Source organism: Leucoraja erinacea, chromosome 2 (genome assembly GCF_028641065.1).
Source record: "Leucoraja erinacea ecotype New England chromosome 2, Leri_hhj_1, whole genome shotgun sequence".
Lineage (NCBI taxonomy): Eukaryota > Metazoa > Chordata > Chondrichthyes > Rajiformes > Rajidae > Leucoraja > Leucoraja erinaceus.
The window spans coordinates 45270370-45289827 of record NC_073378.1 but is presented as its reverse complement, the minus strand read 5'-3'; the positions used below and the strand labels follow the sequence as shown (position 1 = coordinate 45289827).

General features: G+C 42.1%; 1 protein-coding gene across 1 annotated transcript; it reads right to left on the bottom strand.

Moving 5' to 3' along the window:
* Positions 1-206: 206 nt before the first annotated feature.
* Positions 207-3009, bottom strand: LOC129709522 (leucine-rich repeat and death domain-containing protein 1-like). Its single transcript, XM_055655981.1, has one exon. It carries the CDS (start codon positions 2025-2027, stop codon positions 492-494), a length of 1536 nt encoding a protein of 511 aa, XP_055511956.1. The 5' UTR covers positions 2028-3009; the 3' UTR covers positions 207-491.
* Between the last annotated feature and the right edge of the window lie 16449 nt (positions 3010-19458).

The window sequence follows — 19458 nt, the reverse complement described above, 5'->3', positions numbered from 1 at the left end:
AATAATGTATGACTGATGTATATGAAAAGTCTTCTTACTATAATATGTAACTATACTTTATAATATGTCTACTTCTAATAAAAATATTTTAAAAAAAAAAAGAAAAAAAAAGAAATGGACCATTCAAGTCAGAGGAAGACATTTTGAACCAAAGGGGCTAATGGAGTGCTTCCTGACATTTCAATGCATAGTAGCATACTATTGTAATACTAATAACTAGTGTTATCGGAGACCCTTGGATTTTATTTGTGTCACTTGGGGACACTGGAGACCTTCGGACTATCTTTAATTGGAATTTACTGGATTTTATCTTGCACTAAACGTTATTCCCTTTATCATGTATCTGTACACTGTGGACAGCTTGATTGTAACCATGTAGTCTTTCTGCTAACTGGTTAGCACGCAGCAAAAAGCTTTGCACTGTACCTCGGTTACACATGAAGTCAACTGACTTCCTTTTCACATATTTATCCCTAGCAAAATGTAATGGTTCACCCTCCACTGTCAATATACCAAAGCCACTTTGTACAAATTATTTTAATCATTGTTCTATAGTGTAGTTTTCTTACCTTAATCCCATCTGACTGACTGATTATCAGTTTCTCCAGTGTTGTCAGGTTACTTATTTCAATTGGAAAAAAGCCAAAATGATTATTCGAAAGATTAACCTCTGTAATCTGTTTAAGGTTTACAATATCGTTTGGAAGATGTTCTATTTTGTTGTCAGAAATGTCAAGTGTCTTCAGGCTGGCTAGTCGGCATAAATTACTGGAAAAGTCAGTAAAATTGTTCTTTTGAAGATAAAGGAACTTAAGTCGGAATAAACCATAAATTTGTGTTGGAACATTCCCAATACGATTTTTACTCAAATCCAAATATTCCATGTTTGTTAGATGGCATATATGAATGGGGAACACGGTGAAATTGTTTGCACTTAGATCAAGGGTTTCCAGGTTCGTAATGCAGCACACATCTGCAAGTACTTCAGTGATATGATTGCAACTAAGATTTAAATACCGCAATCCAGCAATCAAGCATAATGCACCGGGAAATTGGGTAAAATAGTTGTGGCTACAGTTGATGGTCGTGACCTTAAAACAGTTTTTGAATTCAATAGGAACTTCTTCCATGACATTATGAGAAATGTCCAAACTTGTCAGGTTAATGATATGTGACAAGCCAATTGGCAGATGTTTTAGTTTGTTATTACTAACAGAGAAATCAGTCAGATGATACAAATTTCCAATCTTTGCAGGCAAGTGAGTGATCCTGTTTCCATCAAGTAAAAGTTGTTTAATGTTTATACAACTGGAAATTTCATTTGGGAGTTCTTCTAATTGATTATGCTTCATTTGCAGAACCTGTAGTTCCTGCAGTTTCTCTATTTTCTCGGAAAGAGCAGTCAACTGATTTCCATTCAACATTAGTTCCTCGAGGTAGCACAACTCAAAACACTGCAATGGCAAAAATGTTAACTTGTTATTATTCAAGGACAGAATTCTTAAATTTTTCAACTCAGAGATCTCCTTGGGTAAACTTTGAAGTGAGTTTTTTGAAAGATAAAGTTTCCTTAACTCAGGAAGCAAGCATACGATTCTTGGGAAGACAAATATCCTATTATTGTTCAGTCTAAGAACTTGCAAATGCTTCAGCCTGGCCACGGTTTCTGGTAGATAGGTTAATTGATTTCCCTTCAAACTTAACATTTCCAATTTACTCAGATGTCCAATTTCAATGGGTAACTTTGAAATATTATTTTCATTAATATTAAGGTCAATCATTTCGTTAAGTACAGCAATTTCCTCTGGAATGAATGTGATGTTATTGGAACTAATATCTAATGCTTTTAGATTTCTAAAACGGTAGAGATTTGATGGAATTGAGCTTAACTTCCTTCCATTAAGTTGTATGTATTCAACTTTATCCACTATATTTTCATCAATTTGCGAATCATCATCTTCCGAAAACAGGAAATGCATAACTTTCTCAAGTGTTTCTTCATCCAATTTTGAGAACCCTTCAGTCATCTTTTCTTGATTATGCTTCACTTACTTTCAGGTTTGTTGTAGTTTGAGTTGCTTGTTTATCAGTGGAAAACACTAAAAATAGAAATTAAATCATAACTAAAATAGAAGGATTGCAGTTGAATTTAAAATTGAAATTAAAAAATCTTAATCTTAATTATTTTTAATGCATTTGAAAGATTTTTTCCGTCCTCTGGAAGGATGCTTGGCACTGGGGTAATTCATGGAACTAAAGAGCATATCAGGTGCACTTGAGGCATTTCTTGATTATTGGCACTGCATTAAAATTACAGATTAAAACATTCCTTTGTTTTATATATGAAATAGGTAGTTTTTTTAACACTACTTGAACTGGGTTTACAGCATTCAATTATCATCGAAATGTAAAAAGTCTTCCATCTACATCTGTTCAAAGTGCTTTTATAATGGTGAACATTTCAGAACTAGTACCTCCGGATCAGCCTCTAGAGACCCAGCTATGGATGCAGTCTGCTCTAATTTGATCAATTTTCAGACCAGGTTTGCGTGGACAGCGTAACATTGCAGCAGAATGTATTCAGACGATAGTAGCTGCAGAACTGGTGATAGGTCATCAATTTGTTATATAAACTGAGCAAAAAACAAATTGCTGGGGGAACCAAAGTGTCTCAACCAGACACATTGTCCTTCACGGATGCTGCCTGACCTGCTAAATTCCTCGAGCACCTTGTTTTTTTAGAAACATAGAAAAATTGGTGCTGGAGCAGGCCATTCAGCCCTTCGAGCCAGCACCGTCATTCAATATGATCATAGCTGATCATCTAAAATCAGTACCCCATTCCTGATTTTTCCCCATATCCCTTGATTCCTTTAACCCTAAGAGCTAAATCGAACTCTCTTGAAAACATCCAGTGAATTGGTCTCCACTGCCTTCTGTGGCAGAGAATTCCACAGATTCACAACTCTCTGGGTGAAGAAGTTTTTCCTCATCTCAGTCCAAAATGGCCTACCCTTTATTCTTAAACTGTGACCCCCTGTTCCGGAATTCTTTAACTGTGACCCCTGGTTTTTGCTCAACATTTGTGTCTCTTGCCTTTCTCTAAAACGTTAATTGATTTTTTTTGCTATATATACTGCTTGACCTGCTGAGTAATTCAATCATTTTCAGAGTCTTATTCAGATTTCCAGTATCTGTAGGCACAGAAGTCCGTAAATCCTGGAATCTCGAGCAAGCCACAAAATCCAAATAAGAGCTCGACTCGAAACATTGTCTGTCCATTCTGCTCAACAGATGCTGCCTGACCTGCTGACTTCCTCCAGCTCTTTCACCCCACAGTATAGCTAGTTTGTTTTTGATAAAATATTAAGAACGCACCCTGACATTGGCCCTTTGCTGGTCTGAGTTTTAAACCATTTATCAACCATTTAAACCAGCGCTGAACAGAGAACAAAAAAAACAGGGAAGATGCCTGTTGACACTCGGTTAATGAGGAGGCTGGAGTCCCGGCATGGTCTGGGAGGCCAGGAGTTGTCTGGGGGTCAGAGCGATGTTTGAGAGCCCCCGCGTTGTCTTGCGAGTGGGGTAGGGTTGCCAACTTTCTCACGCAAAGTCCGGCACATGAACCGATGATCGGCCATGAGAAGGAGGGGCGGTGGTGTCGGCGGTAAGTGAAGGTCCGAAGGTCGGACAGCTGGCCGGGCTGCCGAATGACGGGCCGCGGGCGAGGCGCTGCTGCTGCACTATGTCAGGACGGGTGAGGCGGGGCTGGATGTGGCATTCCGACCTGACAGTCATCTCTACCCAAATAGTAGCAGTCAAATGTGGGACAAGGGCGGTCCCGTATGGAACAAGCCAATTTAGTCCAAAATATGGGATGTCCTGGCTAATACGGGACAGTTGGCAACCCGAGAGTGGGGGGATATGCTTGGGGCCCTAGCATAGTCTAGGAGTCAGTGTCATGTTTGGGCATCCCAACGCTGCCTTGGGGGGTTGTTTAGCGCCCTGTGTGGTCTGAAGGGTCTGTGTGGCCGGCGTTGTCTGGGGCCAGGCAATGTTTGCAGCCCCAGTATTTGTTTGCAGGGTGTGCGGGGCTGACGTTGTCAGGGGCCTGAGCCCAGGCAGCATGGCTCTCACCTCCTCCACTCTCCCTGCCAACAAGGGGCAGCACCTTGTTACCAAATCAGCGGGTTGTAGATCAGTCACTGTATTCCTAGTCCATGTTGGGTGTTCGTAGAGACCTTCCTGGAGGAAGTTATCTGGAGCATTGGTGCCACCCGGGGGAGGTTCTGATGGGCAGCACTGAAGCTGGATGCAGGGGGCTTTGTTTGTAGTCCGGATGCCTTGAGGTCAATAAACTTTATATGAAGTTAAACAAATTATTGTTATTATCACAACTTCATACATGGTGTCAGAAATGTTATTCCGGATCTTCATCCACTTGAGTTTCTTGAGTTTTTTTCTCCAAGAGAGAATGAAAAGCTTGCTTGCTAAAAAAACATGGCAAATGCATTCCGGAGACTGGACCCATTCGTCTTCGATGGCGACATCGGTGAGAGATGGCGCATATTCGAGCAAGAATATGACATTTTCATCGCGGCAGCACACTCTGATAAGCCACCCCGCACTCAAGCATACATTCTTCTCAATCTTGTGGGGCCGGAGGCTATTGAACGTGAAAGGTCTTTTGTTTATGCGGAGGAGGTGAGGCATCCTGCAGAGGGAGAAGGAGAAGATGTCCTCAACCCCGCTGTATCAAAAGAGGATCCTGAATGCCTCAAGAAGAGATTTCAGGGAGCTATGCAGCCCTCAAACCAATCTTACTATGGAACAGCACAAGTTCAACACACCGAATCAAGAGGCTGGCGAGACAATTGAATCATATGTCAGTGCTTTAAAGATAGAAGCAAAAAACTGCAGATTTGGAGATCTCTGTGAGGAGATTATTAGAAATAGACTGGTCTGTGGTATCAATAATGATGATCTGAGGAAGGCGCTACTGCATGATAGTAATTTGACATTGGTTAAGACTATTTCTATCTGTCAAATTCATGAGATGACTAAAAAGAGCATAACAAAACGCTAGCCTCTCCATAACGATCTGTCGTAAATATCGATGCAGTTCAGGCTGTTCTTGAGAGAATGTAAGCCTGAGATAATGATGAAAATTCAGTCAGAAAAGACTGAAACACGGTTTATTGCTAATTGCAACAACTGTGGAGGAAGTCATGCAGCTAAAAGAGAAAAATGTCCAGCTTTTGGTCAACAGTGACATGCCTGTAAAAAACAGAATCATTTTAAGAGATGCTGCAAGTCCACACAGCAAGTCTACAACAGGCAGAAACCTAAGCAACCTGTTCACCAGCTAGAACCAGACCAAACTGACAGTAGTGCTGATAAATTAGTCTGTGTCGATGGAATAATACTGCAAATGAATTAAATTGATGCACAGATAGTAAAAAATGATGAAACTTTGGTCACGGTGCAGGTTAATGGTACTTCAGCTGAAATGAAAGTAGACACAGGCATCAAGTGTAATGTGTTGTCGCAAAAGACATTTATGCAACTACAGGGTGACGAACAAATGAAAGCATGCAGTAAAGCCACTACCCTAATTGCGTATGGTGGCACCAAGATCAAACCTGTCAGTATGGTAAAGTTGTAGTGCTACCTAGAGGGACAATTATACACACTACCATTTTATGTCATTCCATGAGAGTGCTCTACCACTACTATGTGCATGCAAGCAATTGGGGCTGATCTCATTCAGCAAGGATGTTCACCAGTTGACCCCGCTAAAGACAATCCATCACACCAAATTCTAATTGAATACAGCGATCTCTTCATTGATGAGCTTGGAAAGCTGCCTGTAACCTATTTTATGACACTGGACCCGGATGTGAGACCTGTTGTTCATCAGGGGAGTGGTCACCTCCCCATCCACATCGGTGATGCTGAGGTTGATAGGGTCAGCAGCTTCAAGTTCCTTGGTGTGCACATCACTGAGGACCTCTCCTGGACACTGCACACGGTCACAATAACAAAGAAAGCCTGCCAGCGGCTCTTTTTCCTGAGAAGACTGAGGAAGTTTGGCATGAACGCCAACATCCTCACAAACTTCTACAGTTGCATCATCGAGAGTCTGCTGACGGGCTGCATCACAGTCTGGTACAGGAACTGTTCTGCCCACAGCCGCAAATCGCTACAGAGAGTGGTGAAGGCGGCACAGCACATCACTGGCAACTGTCTCCCGGCCATTCAGGACATTTTCCACCGGCAGTGCCTGCAGAATGCACACAGCATCATCAAGGACCACAGCCACCCAGCACGCAGACTGTTCTCCTTGTTACCGTCAGGCAGACGATATAGGAGCATGGCTGCATGCACCACCAGACTTAAGAACAGTTTTTATCATCATGCCATCACTTCTGAACATAAACACATCATATACAGTATGTTGATTATTTTACTTACTATTGTCTTTTACCTACCAATGTCTCTTATCTTATCTTTTTTTTACCTTAATTTTATTCTTATAATATCATTGCTGAGGTGACCCGCTGTCTTGTCAAAAACATTTCATTGTACCGTTGACTCTGTGTTAACCTACAAATGACAAATAAAACTGAACTGAAGTGAACTGAACCTGCACATTGCATTCATGTGGCTATGAAGGACAGAGTCAAAGCTGAGCTAGATAGAATGCAGGTATTGGGTGTCATCATGCCCGTGACGGAGCCAACCAATTGGGTGTCATCTATAGTTGCCACCAACAAAAAGAACAAACAAGAAATCCGAATATGCATCAATCCAAGAGACCTGAACACTGCTCTGAAAAGGCCACACCACCCTATGCACATGGTGGAAGAAGTGGCTGCATGCATGGCAAACGTAACACTATTTTCTGTGTTAGATGCTAAGAGCTCCTTCTGGCAGATTTCGCTTGACTATACGTCTTCAATGCTAACCACTTTCAGCACATATTTTGGTCGATATAGGTTCTTATGGATACCATTCGGACTCAACTCTGCCAGTGAGGTGTTGCAGCGTGCCATGGAACAGATTTTCGAAGGTTGTCCCTGCGCGATCATCATCGACGATTGCAGGTAAAGACTTTGAAGAACACGATGCTAATTTAAGAAAAGTGCTCAATCAGGCCAGAGATTCTCTCAAGTGCAAGTTCCGGCTGAACCAGGTCACATTTTTTACAAGTGACGGTCTCAAAGTCAACCCTTCCAAAACAACGGCAATCAGTGAGATGCCAGCACTAGCATATGTCCCCGCTCTGCAAAGGTTTCAGGGGATGGTCAATTACCTTGGAAAAATCTATTCACAATTTCAGTCAGCTGTCGGCTCCTCTGCAACAACTCACACACGAAGACACTTCTTGGACGTGGCATGAGCAGCAGCAACACTTCGAGGCACTGAAGCGGCATATGTCCTGCCCACCTGTTCTATCTTACTATGATGTCAGCAGCCAGTGACACTTACTTGTGATGCTTCACAGTATGGCCTTGGTGCAGCATGTTTGCAGGAAGGAAAGCCTGTTGCCTTTGCTTCTCGGACGATGACGAACCCTGAAATCAGATATGCTCAAATTGAAAAAGAGCTGGTGGCAGTGGTTTTTGTGTGTACTAAGTTCAATGACTACATCTATAGCAAGCCAGTGACCATAGAAACGGACCACCAACCACTGGTCACTATACTGAACAAGCCCATACATGCAGCACCAGGATGATGTTAAGATCTCAGAAGTACCCTCATTTACAAATGTGGAAAACAAATGTTCCTGGCGGACACTCTGTCTTGAGCTCCCAGGCGGTCCACAGCCCAGCATGCTGCTGAGCAAGACAGTTCTGATGTCATGATGGTCAATCACATTTCCACTATCATCAACCATGGATGGCCCAGCAAACAACGCATGCATCCGCATGCTGTTCGCCCTTATTTTCCTTTCATAGATGAATTAACCATTGAAGATGGGGTCATCACGAAGGGCCACAAATCAGTTATCCCGGTCTCACTACAAAAGGAGTACGTCAGCATCGTGCACAGAGGCCATCCTGGGGCAGTAGCTATGATAAGAAGAGCAAGGGGCATTGTTTTCTGACCTACAATGACAGAGGATATCAACCAGGAGGAACAATCCTGCTCGGTGTGTAACAGCACAAAGTCACACCAGCAGAGAGAACGACTTCTGCTGCATCCAGTTCCAGAACTGCCGTGGACAATGGTGGCAACAGGCATCTTTGAATGGCACAATCAACAATACTTGGTGCTTGTGGACTCATATTCCGGTTGGTATGAGATCGACCTGCTTCGCAATACTACTTCAGCAGGTGTCATTTTAAAACTGAAGAGACACTTTACAGTTTATGGAGCACCACATACCATCATATCAGACAATGCTGGACAGTTCACAAGCCAGCGCTTTAAAGACTTTGCGACACAGTGGGACTTCACTCATGTCACCAGCAGCCCAGAGGATCCCCAATCTAATGGGTTAGCTGAATGAGCAGTCTGCAGCACTAAACAAGTCATGAAGAAATCTTACAGACAGATCAGATGTTTTCATAAATCTCCTCAATCTTAGAAATGTGCCACATGACACTACGCTTGGATCTCCGCCACAATGACTAATGTCAAGGCAAACATGTACTACCCTCCCAGTCTTGAGGAAACTGTTCGAACCACAAATGCGTAAAACTCAGGAGGTTCACGCCCAGCTTCTCACTAAAAGGCTGTCACAGAAAGCATGTTATGATGAACCAAGTTGACCAGCCTTTGATGGAAGGACAGGTTGTCCGGTTACAGACCCCGCAAGGCAACAACCGAACGGGCATGTGGTAAAGGAGATACGCCAGGAACCCAGGGCTTACGTTATTCGCTCAGAAGGAAAGCTATACAGGCGGAATCGCAGACTTATTTTGCCTGAAGGCGAGCCCGCCCATGTACAGCAAAATCCATGCAATGTTACCACTGATTACCAGGATACTGGAATGGGGTCAGAACATGAGAACGCTATCACAAGGGATGGATGAGAAACAATGGACATTGAGCAGTCTCAGGTCCAGACGTCTGTGCCTGTGGCTAGATCGCCTTTGAACACCACAGAGGGGTTTTACAGGCAGCAAGCCAAATCCCAAATACAAAGACTGAATGTTTTTCTTTACTATATTGATCATTTTGTATAGCCTCCCTATAGTTATCAGTTAGCATATAATTTTATTCATTTTGTATAAGCATTGTTATAACCATATAACCATATAACAATTACAGCACGGAAACAGGCCATCTCGGCCCTACAAGTCCGTGCTGAACAATTATTTTTCCTTAGTCCCACCTGCCTGCACTCATACCATAACCCTCCATTCCCTTCTCATCCATATTCCTATCCAATTTATTTTTAAATGATACCAACGAACCTGCCTCCACCACTTCCACTGGAAGCTCATTCCACACCGCTACCACTCTCTGAGTAAAGAAGTTCCCCTCATGTTACCCCTAAACTTCTGTCCCTTAATTCTGAAGTCATGTCCTCTTGTTTGAATCTTCCCTATTCTCAAAGGGAAAAGCTTGTCCACATCCTCTGTCTATCCCTCTCATCATTTTAAAGACCTCTATCAAGTCCCCCCTTAACCTTCTGCGCTCCAGAGAATAAAGACCTAACTTATTCAACCTATCTCTGTAACTTAGTTGTTGAAACCCAGGCAACATTCTAGTAAATCTCCTCTGTACTCTCTCTATTTTGTTGACATCCTTCCTATAATTGGGCGACCAAAATTGAACACCATACTCCAGATTCGCTCACCAATGCCTTGTACAACTTTAACATTACATCCCAGCTTCTATACTCAATGCTCTGATTTATAAAGGCTAGCATACCAAAAGCTTTCTTTACCACCCTGTCTATATGAGATTCCACCTTCAAGGAACTATGCACGGTTATTCCCAGATCCCTCTGTTCAACTGCATTCTTCAATTCCCTACCATTTACCATGTACGTCCTATTTTGATTTGTCCTGCCAAGGTGTAGCACCTCACATTTATCAGCATTAAACTCTATCTGCCATCTTTCAGCCCATTCTTCCAAATGGCCTAAATCTCTCTGTAGACTTTGGAAATCCTCTTCATTATCCACAACACCCCCTATCTTGGTATCATCTGCATACTTACTAATCCAATTTACCACACCTTCATCCAGATCATTGATGTACATGACAAACAACAAAGGACCCAACACAGATCCCTGAGGCACCCCACTAGTCACCTGCCTCCAACCCGACAAACAACCATCCACCATTACCCTCTGGCTTCTCCCATTCAGCCACTGTTGAATCCATCTTGCTACTCCTGCATTTATACCCAACAGTTGAACCTTCTTAACCAACCTTCCACGAGGAACCTTGTCAAAGGCCTTACTAAAGTCCATATAGACAACATCACTGCTTTACCCTCGTCAATTTCCCTAGTAACCACTTCAAAAAATTCAAGAAGATTAGTCAAACATGACTTTTCAGGCACAAATCCATGTTGACTGTTCCTAATCAGACCCTGTTTATCCAGATGCTTATATATATTATCTCTAAGTATCTTTTCCATTAATTTGCCCACCAATGAAGTCAAACTAACAGGTCTATAATTGCTAGGTTTACTCTTAGAACCCTTTTTAAACAATGGAACAACATGCGCAGTACGCCAATCCTCGGGGACTATTCCCGTTTCTAATGACATTTGAAATATTTCTGTCATAGCCCTGGCTATTTCTACACTACCTTCCCTCAATGTCCTAGGGAATATCCTGTCAGGACCTGGAGACTTATCCACTTTTATATTTTTCAAAAGTGTCAGTACTTCTTTTACTTTGAAACTCATAGTATCCATAGCTACTCTACTAGTTTCCCTTACCTCACATAATTCAATATCCTTCTCCTTGGTGAATACCGAAGTAAAGAAATTGTTCAATATCTCCCCCATCTCTTTTGGCTCTGCAGATAGCTATCCACTCTGTCTCTCCAATGGACCAATTTTATCCCTCGTTATCCTTTTGCTATTAATATAGCTGTAGAAACCCTTTGGATTTACTTTCACCTTACTTGCCAAAGCAACCTCATATCTTCTTTTAGCTTTTCTAATTTCTTTCTTAAGATTCTTTTTACATTCCTTATACTCCTCAAGCACCTCATTTACTTCAGGAACATAAAGATTCTGTACTCTTAAAATTTCCCCTTTAAATGTCCTCCATTTCTCTTCTACATCCTTCCCATAAAACAAAATGTCCTCCTCAAGCACCTCAAGCACCTCATTTATATGCGTGCTTTGTTCGTGATATTTATTTAGTTGTTTATCTTTTAATATTTTACCTTGTATGTATCGTTAGCTTTTAGAAATGTTTGAATGCTGCACTGACTGGCTGACATTTTAAATTTCGTTGTACATGGTTCATGTTACAATGACAATAAAGAAACTATTCTATTCTATTCTATTCTACTTCATGCTGCCTATAATTATTATAGATCTCCCTCTTTTTCCAAACAAGATGTCCAATTTCCCTTGAAAACCAGGGCTCTTTCCAATTTTTACTGTTTCCTTTCAACCGAACAGGAACATAAAGATTCTGTACTCTTAAAATTTCCCCTTTAAATGTCCTCCATTTCTCTTCTACATCCTTCCCATAAAACAAAATGTCCCAGTTCACTCCTTTTAAATCATTTCGCATCTCATTAAAGTTAGCCTTTCTCCAATCAAAAATCTCATTTATAATTAAATGTTTGTATGTTTGCTTTTATTTTAAGGGGCATGAGCTAAAGAAAGAGGATGTAGATCAGTCACTGTATTCCTAGTTCATGTTGAGTGTTCATAGAGACCGTTCCTGGAGGAAGGTATCTGGCGCATGTGTGCCACCCAGGGGAGGTTCTGACGGGCAGCACCGAGACTGGATGCAGGGGCTTTGTATGTAGTCTGGATGCCCCGTAGTCAATAAACATTATATGAAGTAAAACAACGTCGTTATTATCACAACTTCATGCATGGGTAACTCGGGATGCCTCGTCGCAGGCCCGTCCTGAGGTGACACCATCTTCCCCATGTCAGGAGATGGGCGGCAGACTGGTGCCGACCGTTAGCTTGTTACTAACACGCAATGTGCTGAGGTAACTCAGCGGGCCAGGCAGCATCTGTGGAGAGAATGGACAGATGACATTTTGGATCGGTATCCTAGTCTAAAGAAAAGGATCAGAAACATTGTTTGTGCATTTTCCTCCATAGATGCTGCCTGAGCTGCTGAATGATTCCAGCACTTTGTATTTTGCTCAAGATTCCAGCATCTGCTTCCTTTTGTTTCCAAACAGCATCATATAGTAAACCCTCATTTTAACAGAACCCTTGTAATGGATTTTGGTTATCGTGGACTGACCTGCTAACACCACCCCTGGCTCGCCTTCTTTCACCGGCTGTGGCACGGTCAGGTTGAAGTGGCTGTTGTTGCAGCTCATGTTGTAGCCCCTGGTGATTGCACTTTTGTTGTGCTGCTGCCATCAACAGGACATGTTCACCATGGGGCTACCTCCCCTCTCACCAGCTGTCACTTCTTTCTGTTGGTCATTACTTTGTCCACTCGACCTCTCCCCACCTCCTCCTCTTCCTCCCCCAGAGATGCCCACATACTCCAGCTTGGAAAATGTCGGTGACTTTAGGGCAGCACGGTGGCGCAGCAGTCGAGTTGCTGCCTTACAGCGCCAGAGACCTGGGATCGATCCTGACTATGGTGCTTATCTGTACGGAGCTTGTACGTTCTCCCCTTGAAGCATGGATTTTCTCCGCCATCTCCGATTTCCTCCCACACTCCAAAGACGTACAGGTTTGTCGGCTCACTGGCTTGGTAAAATTGTAAATGGTCCCGTGTGTGTAGGATAGTGTAAATGTGTGCTGAAGGGCCTGTTTCCACGCTGTATCTGTAAACTAAACTAAGACTGGGGGTTGGAGGAGGAGGTGTGACGAAATGGACAAAGTGACGGAAGAAGGAGGAGATGGCTGTGGAGGAGCAGACAGGAGGAGTGACGGCCAACAGGACGAAGCAACAGCTGCTGAGGAGGGGGGAGGGGGGGGGGCAGCGCGCACTATCACTGGCGACAGCCTGAAGAAAGTGCTGTCCCCAGGGGCTACAACATGAGCCGCAAAAACAGCCATTTCAACTGGATGGTGCGGCAGCTGGTGGAGAAAAGCTTGCTGGTGCAGACAAGTGGCATCGGTGCCTAGTTTTAAGTTGAAATGACACAAAGTGCTGGAATAACTCAGCAGATTTAATCAGTCTGAAAAAGGATCCCGACCTAAAATCTCAGCTACTCATGTTCTCCAAAGATGCTGCCTGACCTGCTGAATTACGCCAGCACTTTGTGTCCTCTAGTGTATTAACCAGCATCTGCTGTTTTTGATTTCTAGTACAATAATATTACCTTACTAGGTTATAGCCATCAATTGGCAGTAATGGACAACATCACCCCCCCTCCTTCCCCCCCCCTGATCTGTTACATCAAGGGTTTACTCTAATTCATTTCCCCTGTACTATGGCCAGTTCTGCCACGTTATGTGTATGGACACGGGGCACTCACTAGTGTGGCTCTGATTACAAGCTTATATTCCTATTTATTCCACACCCGCGAGACAAAAATGATCTTAACTGTATCAATTATTTTGTAAATTTCTTATGGATTGATCATAGTTCATTAAAATGTACACTAGGAATATATTCTAAATTCTGACATTTAAATTGTCGCAGTTTATATAGAATTATACCATATGGGAAAAGAGCCAAGGACCCGCTACATTCTGTGCTGACCAACCCTCAAACACCAAATATATGTATTTCATTTTCTCCTCTTGCATCTCCATTAACTCCCCAGATTCTCTAATTAATTCATATAACCAGCAATTCTGAGGCACCTGAAGGAATCCCAGTCTCTGGAGCCAAAGCAGCAGCACAAATCAATACACCACCCCTCAATCTCAAAGTTTGTTTTAGTTCAACATTCCATCATCCTTTTTGATTATCTTAACATACTACATTTATATTCCTAGTGTTTCCGTGCTGTAATTGTTATATGGTTATATGGTTATCTGTGGAGAAAGCATGGATGGTATTTTTCTAGTGCCTTGGAGGAGCCTGCTGGAGGAAATCCGAATCTCAGAAGCATATGGATGGGCATGGTTAACTGCTGCACGATACATCCCAATTGCAAGGACTAAGGTTTTGATCTTTAAATACCCTCGTCTTCAAAGGAGCAAAGATTGTATGCCAGTCATAAATTGCTTCAAATTCACGGAGAGTATAAGCTAACCGAAACGTACCGGCATCATCAGTATTGAAGCCCTACTCATCCAGAGTTATCCACATTGGGCAGGTGCATTGTTTACATGCATGACACAATATTTTTTGTTGTGTTCTGAAGTGCGAGATTAGCAGATGGTTAATGGAAAAGATCAAAGAATATATTCGGTCTCCTTAAAGAAATTCAATATCCCCACTCACTCCTGGGAATCTCTGGCTCAAGACTCGATTTACGTTGTGGAAATGTTGACTGAAATATTTTGTTCGGATACTTAGACATTTTTTAATGAATAAATATATATATTGAGATAAGGAAAAGTATTTTTACCTCTTAAGTTCAAGATTAATGGATTACATCTGATCCTATGACATCAGTGCAAAAGCCATGTTGATGCTGCAGTACAGTCCTGGAATGGGGGTGCTGGGCAATTTTAGTTCTCATCTATTGAATGAGATGTTAAATGAAGACTTACTACTGTGTATTTATGCATAAAAGACCCAATGGCATTGTTTAAAGGGAGTACTTTTTTGGTTCAATTAACTATACCTCATCAGGTCATATTTCCTGTTACTGTTTCTGATGTCTTGTTTCTTACAAATTGACAACTGCCTTGCATACACAACAATCCATTAGATTCTGGCAACAATGTTTTAGAGTCTCCTAAGGTTCTTAAACAAAGCTCTGCCAGTGCAAGTTATTTCAGGTTTAATTAGAGACGAGGCAATTGGAAAATTATAGTACTTCAGCTAACAGAGATCATAGAGAATACTACTCCTAAATACAGTTTTGTTTTCATGATTGGAGGAGTGGCCATGTATAGTCCATACAAGTATATTCTATTAATTATTCATTTTAAAGGTGAAGTAGCGTCTCGTGTTCTGTAATTTAAGCAAATAGTTGTAAGGCAATGCAGCTTAATTGAAAAAACATAAAGAACATTCAAGAAATCATTAAGCCAAAGCTGCTGCTTATGCATATAAATGCTAAATCAGATGGTAGACAAAAGTGCTGGAGAAACTCAGCGGGTGAGGCAGCATCTATGGAGTGAAGAAAATAGGCAACGTTTCAGGCCAAAACCCTTCTTCAGACTGATGTAGGGTGGGGGAAATATATTCCCCTTTACCTCCCCCCTCGACTCCATTCAAGGATCCAAGCAGTCATTCCAGGTGCGACAGAGGTTCACCTGCACCTCCTCCAACCTCATCTATTGCGTCCGCTGCTCTAGGTGTCAGCTGCTCTACATCGGTGAGACCAAGGGTAGGCTTGGCGATCGTTTCGCCGAACATCTCCGCTCGGTCCGCATTAACCAACATGATCTCCCTGTGACTCATCAGTTCAACTCCCCCTCCCATTCTGAACCCGACCTTTCTGTCCTGGCCCTCCTCCATGGCCAGAGTGAGCAGCACCGGAAATTGGAGGAGCAGCACCTCATATTCTGCTTGGGCAGTCTGCACCCCAGTGGCCTGAACATTGACTTCTCCAATTTCTGGTAGCCACTTCCCCTTGCAACCACAGGAGATGCTATACTTGTTGCTTTACCTCCCCTTTGCAGCTCTCCCTCATCCCTCTGACTCCTCCTCTTCCTTTCTTCTTCCCCCCCCCACCCTACATCAGTCTGAAGAAGGGTTTTGGCCCGTAACGTTGCCTATTTCCTTTGCTCCATAGATGCTGCCTCACCCGCTGAGTTTCTCCAGCACTTTTGTCTACCTTTGATTTTCCAGCATCTGCAGTTCCTTCTTGAACAATGCTAAATCAGATGTGCAATTTGCACAAAGGATGGAATGAAATGAACATTCTAAGTGAGTAATCAATAACATGACAGGCAGAATATAATTTGAAAATATGTGAGGATTTTCATATTGGTGCACATAACGAGGTACAATTTTTTTTCATTATGTAAGCGAGTGGATAGTTTTGATGATCAGAAGGACCAGATAACGTGTGATCTTACTCGTGTAACCAATAGTCAACATTCAGGTCCAATAAGCAATTAAGACGTCAAATAGTATGTTAGTTTTTATTACGAGCATTTCAGCTCTTGAGAAAATATGACTTTCTGCACTTGTCAAGAGCCTTTGTAAGCCCATTAAAAATGTATTATGTGCAATTTTGATTCCTTTATCTAAGAAAGGATACATTTGCTATAGAAACATTTGCTGATTCCAGGAATATTGGAGTTGTCATCTTAGAAGAATTTAGGGAAGCTCGACCTCCGTTCTCTAGATTTCGAAGAAAGAGTGAAGATCTCATTGAAACTTACAGAATTCTTACAAAACTTGACAAACTGGATGCGGGGATGATGTTTCCCCTGCCAGAGTGTTTCAGACCGGGTCACAGTGTATGAATTGTGTAGACAGTTTGCACTGTGATTAAGAGAAATTTATTAAGCAGAAGGTGGTGAAACTTTGAAGTCTAAAGTAGAGGACTATGAAGGCTCCATTGTTGAGTTCTTTGCAAAAAAAAAAGAAGAGATGGGCAGATTTCTTGATATTGCAGAAATCAAGGAATGTACTGAAAAAAAATGGCCTTCAGTTCGAAGATCAGTCATAGTGTTTGTAGTGGCCTTTTGGCTTAATTTTGTGTGTCATAAATTGTGGCCTTTGCCTTTAAATTTTGTCTGCCTGTAATTATGTGGGATTTATTACGTAGTCGGAGGCGTGTTTGCTGCTGGGATTCTGAGGAAAAGCTTGTCATTTTAGTTAGTTCAGAGGAAGCATGGTGGGAAGGCATATCTTTCGACCGTACGGAGCTTTCGAGAGAAGGGTCAGAGCCACATGTGAAGCCATTCGGTGCTTTCTAATATGGTTAGAGTTTCTAACATGTCGGAGCCATATGCTGGAGTTTTGACGATGAGTAACACTAAGATGTACCCAACAAGAAGGAGTTGGATGAATATCTTACTGTTTTACTTCGACAATATAGAAACTATTAATCAATAGACTGTGTTTTGGAAGATTTATCTTTCGACGGCTTTGAATGTCATGTGGAGAGCTCCCATGCGTAAAACGACACTATCTCCTTACCCCGTGTATCCTCCTAGTGGTTAGAGGGAGCAAATCCTTGAACAATATAATAATCTGCCACTATAGTCTTGATATCTGGCAGAGCAGGCTCAAAGGCTTTACACCTGCCCCTATATCTTATGCTCATATGTTAAAGCAACTAATGACATTTAGAAATGAAATAAAATGTAAAAGAACCAATTAAGACATTAATACCAAATCTAAATCTTAAAAATATATATTTTATATTACGCATTGGCTTTAGCTGTGAGGAAACTACTAAATCTGATTTTCGTATAAAGTGACCGAGTGATTTAATGGGGCGGCATGGTGGCGCAGAGATAGAGCTGTTGCCTTACACCACCAGAGACCGGGGTTCGATCCTGACTATGGGTGATGTCTGTATGGAGTTTGTACATTCTCCCTGTGACCATTAGGTTTTATCGAGGTACTCCGATTTCCTCCCACTCTTCAAAGTTGTACAGGTTTGTAGGTTAATTGGATTTGGTGAAATTGTAAATTATCCCTAGTGTGTAAGTGGTCCATCGCAGGTTGCAATGGACTCAGTGGGCCTGTTTCCGCTCTGTATCTCTAAACTCTAAAAAGTGTAAAGTATCCAGGTGTGGACTCCTATATATCGGCGAGAACAAGCGCAGGCTCGGCAATTGTTTCGCTGAACACCTTCGTTCAGTCTGCTTATGCCTCGGCGATCTCCCTGTTGCTAAACAATTTAACTCCCCCTCCCATACTGACCGTTTTTGTCCTGGGCCTTCTCCACTATCAGAGTAAGGCCCAACGCAAATTGGAGGAACTGCACCTCATATTTCACTTGGGCAGCTTACAAACCAGTGGTATGAAATGTGATTTCTCCAACTTCAAGTAACCCTTGCTTTCCCTCTTTCTCTGTCCTTCCCCCACTCTACTTCTCTGACTAGTTTCACTATCCTCCTGATTAATTTTACAGATTGTACGCAGCATTGTCACCTTTCCCTCAGCCAATAATGAACTGGTCTACATTTCCTTGATAATCGTCTGCTTTGATCTGTCATTTCACACCTTACCCTTCCACATTTCTATTGCCCCTCTCCCCTGACTCTCAGTCTGACGAAGGGTCTCAACCCAACCCATCACCCATTCCTTCTCTACAGATATGATGCCTGTCCTGCCGAGTTACTCCAGCATTTTGTGTTGATCTTAAAGTCTAAATGTGAGCTGGTTAGACAGAGACCCAGCATGGCTTTAAGAATAAATATAGTTACATTTTTCAAAGCAGTTTGGAACTACATCTAAACTCATCTGCTGCATTTGGTGCCCTTGTTTACATAGGTGAGACCAAGCATAGACTAGGCGACCATTTCGCCGAACACCTATGCCAAGGCCTTCTGGATCTCCCAGTTGCTAATAATTTTAACTCCCTTTCCCATTCTCTTACTGACCTTTCTGTCCTTGGTCTCCTCTATTGCTAGAGTGAGGACTAATACAAACCAGAGGAATAGCACTATATATTCTACTTGGTTAGCTTGAATTGAATTGAATTCTAAAATGTTAGATAACAACCCCACTTTTTTCCTCTATCTAGGTATGTTACAAAACCTACCTGAATCGTGTCTGAGCATCTGCCCCACCCCTTGTGTGTGATTTTGGCGCTGTTTAGAGGGGGCGGGTTTAAAACGCGATTTTTACTAGGCTGTTGCAATCGAAAATGTTCAGCCTAGTAAATCATTAACGGAAAATCGCTGAAAGACCCCGTCGCAAAAGGTATTATTAGTTTTTATGGCCTTGTAAAATAGTTAGAGTAATTTAAAAACCACTATCTCACTCCGCAACCTCTCGCAGCCCCAGGGTTTTATAAAGCAAACAATTAAAGGTATGTACCTTATTTTTACATTAAATGGGGCATGTATATAACCCTGTTATTAAAGTTTTCTATAGCGAGTAGTTCATTTTGGGCTCTTTATATCCCGCAGTATTTTTCTGGGCATTTGAGGGCATAAATCTAGCGCAATGTGAACGTTCTAAACCAGCGCGTTCCACATGAACCCACTAGAAAGCCGATTTAAATTGACTTTAATTTACAGCAATTGAACACTAAATTCCTTCCATTTGGCCTATAAATTGATGTAAATGAG

What these genes read in the sequence shown, in the direction of transcription:
- LOC129709522 (XM_055655981.1), bottom strand. Translation starts at nt 2,027, where the DNA reads ATGACTGAAGGGTTCTCAAAATTGGATGAAGAAACACTTGAGAAAGTT.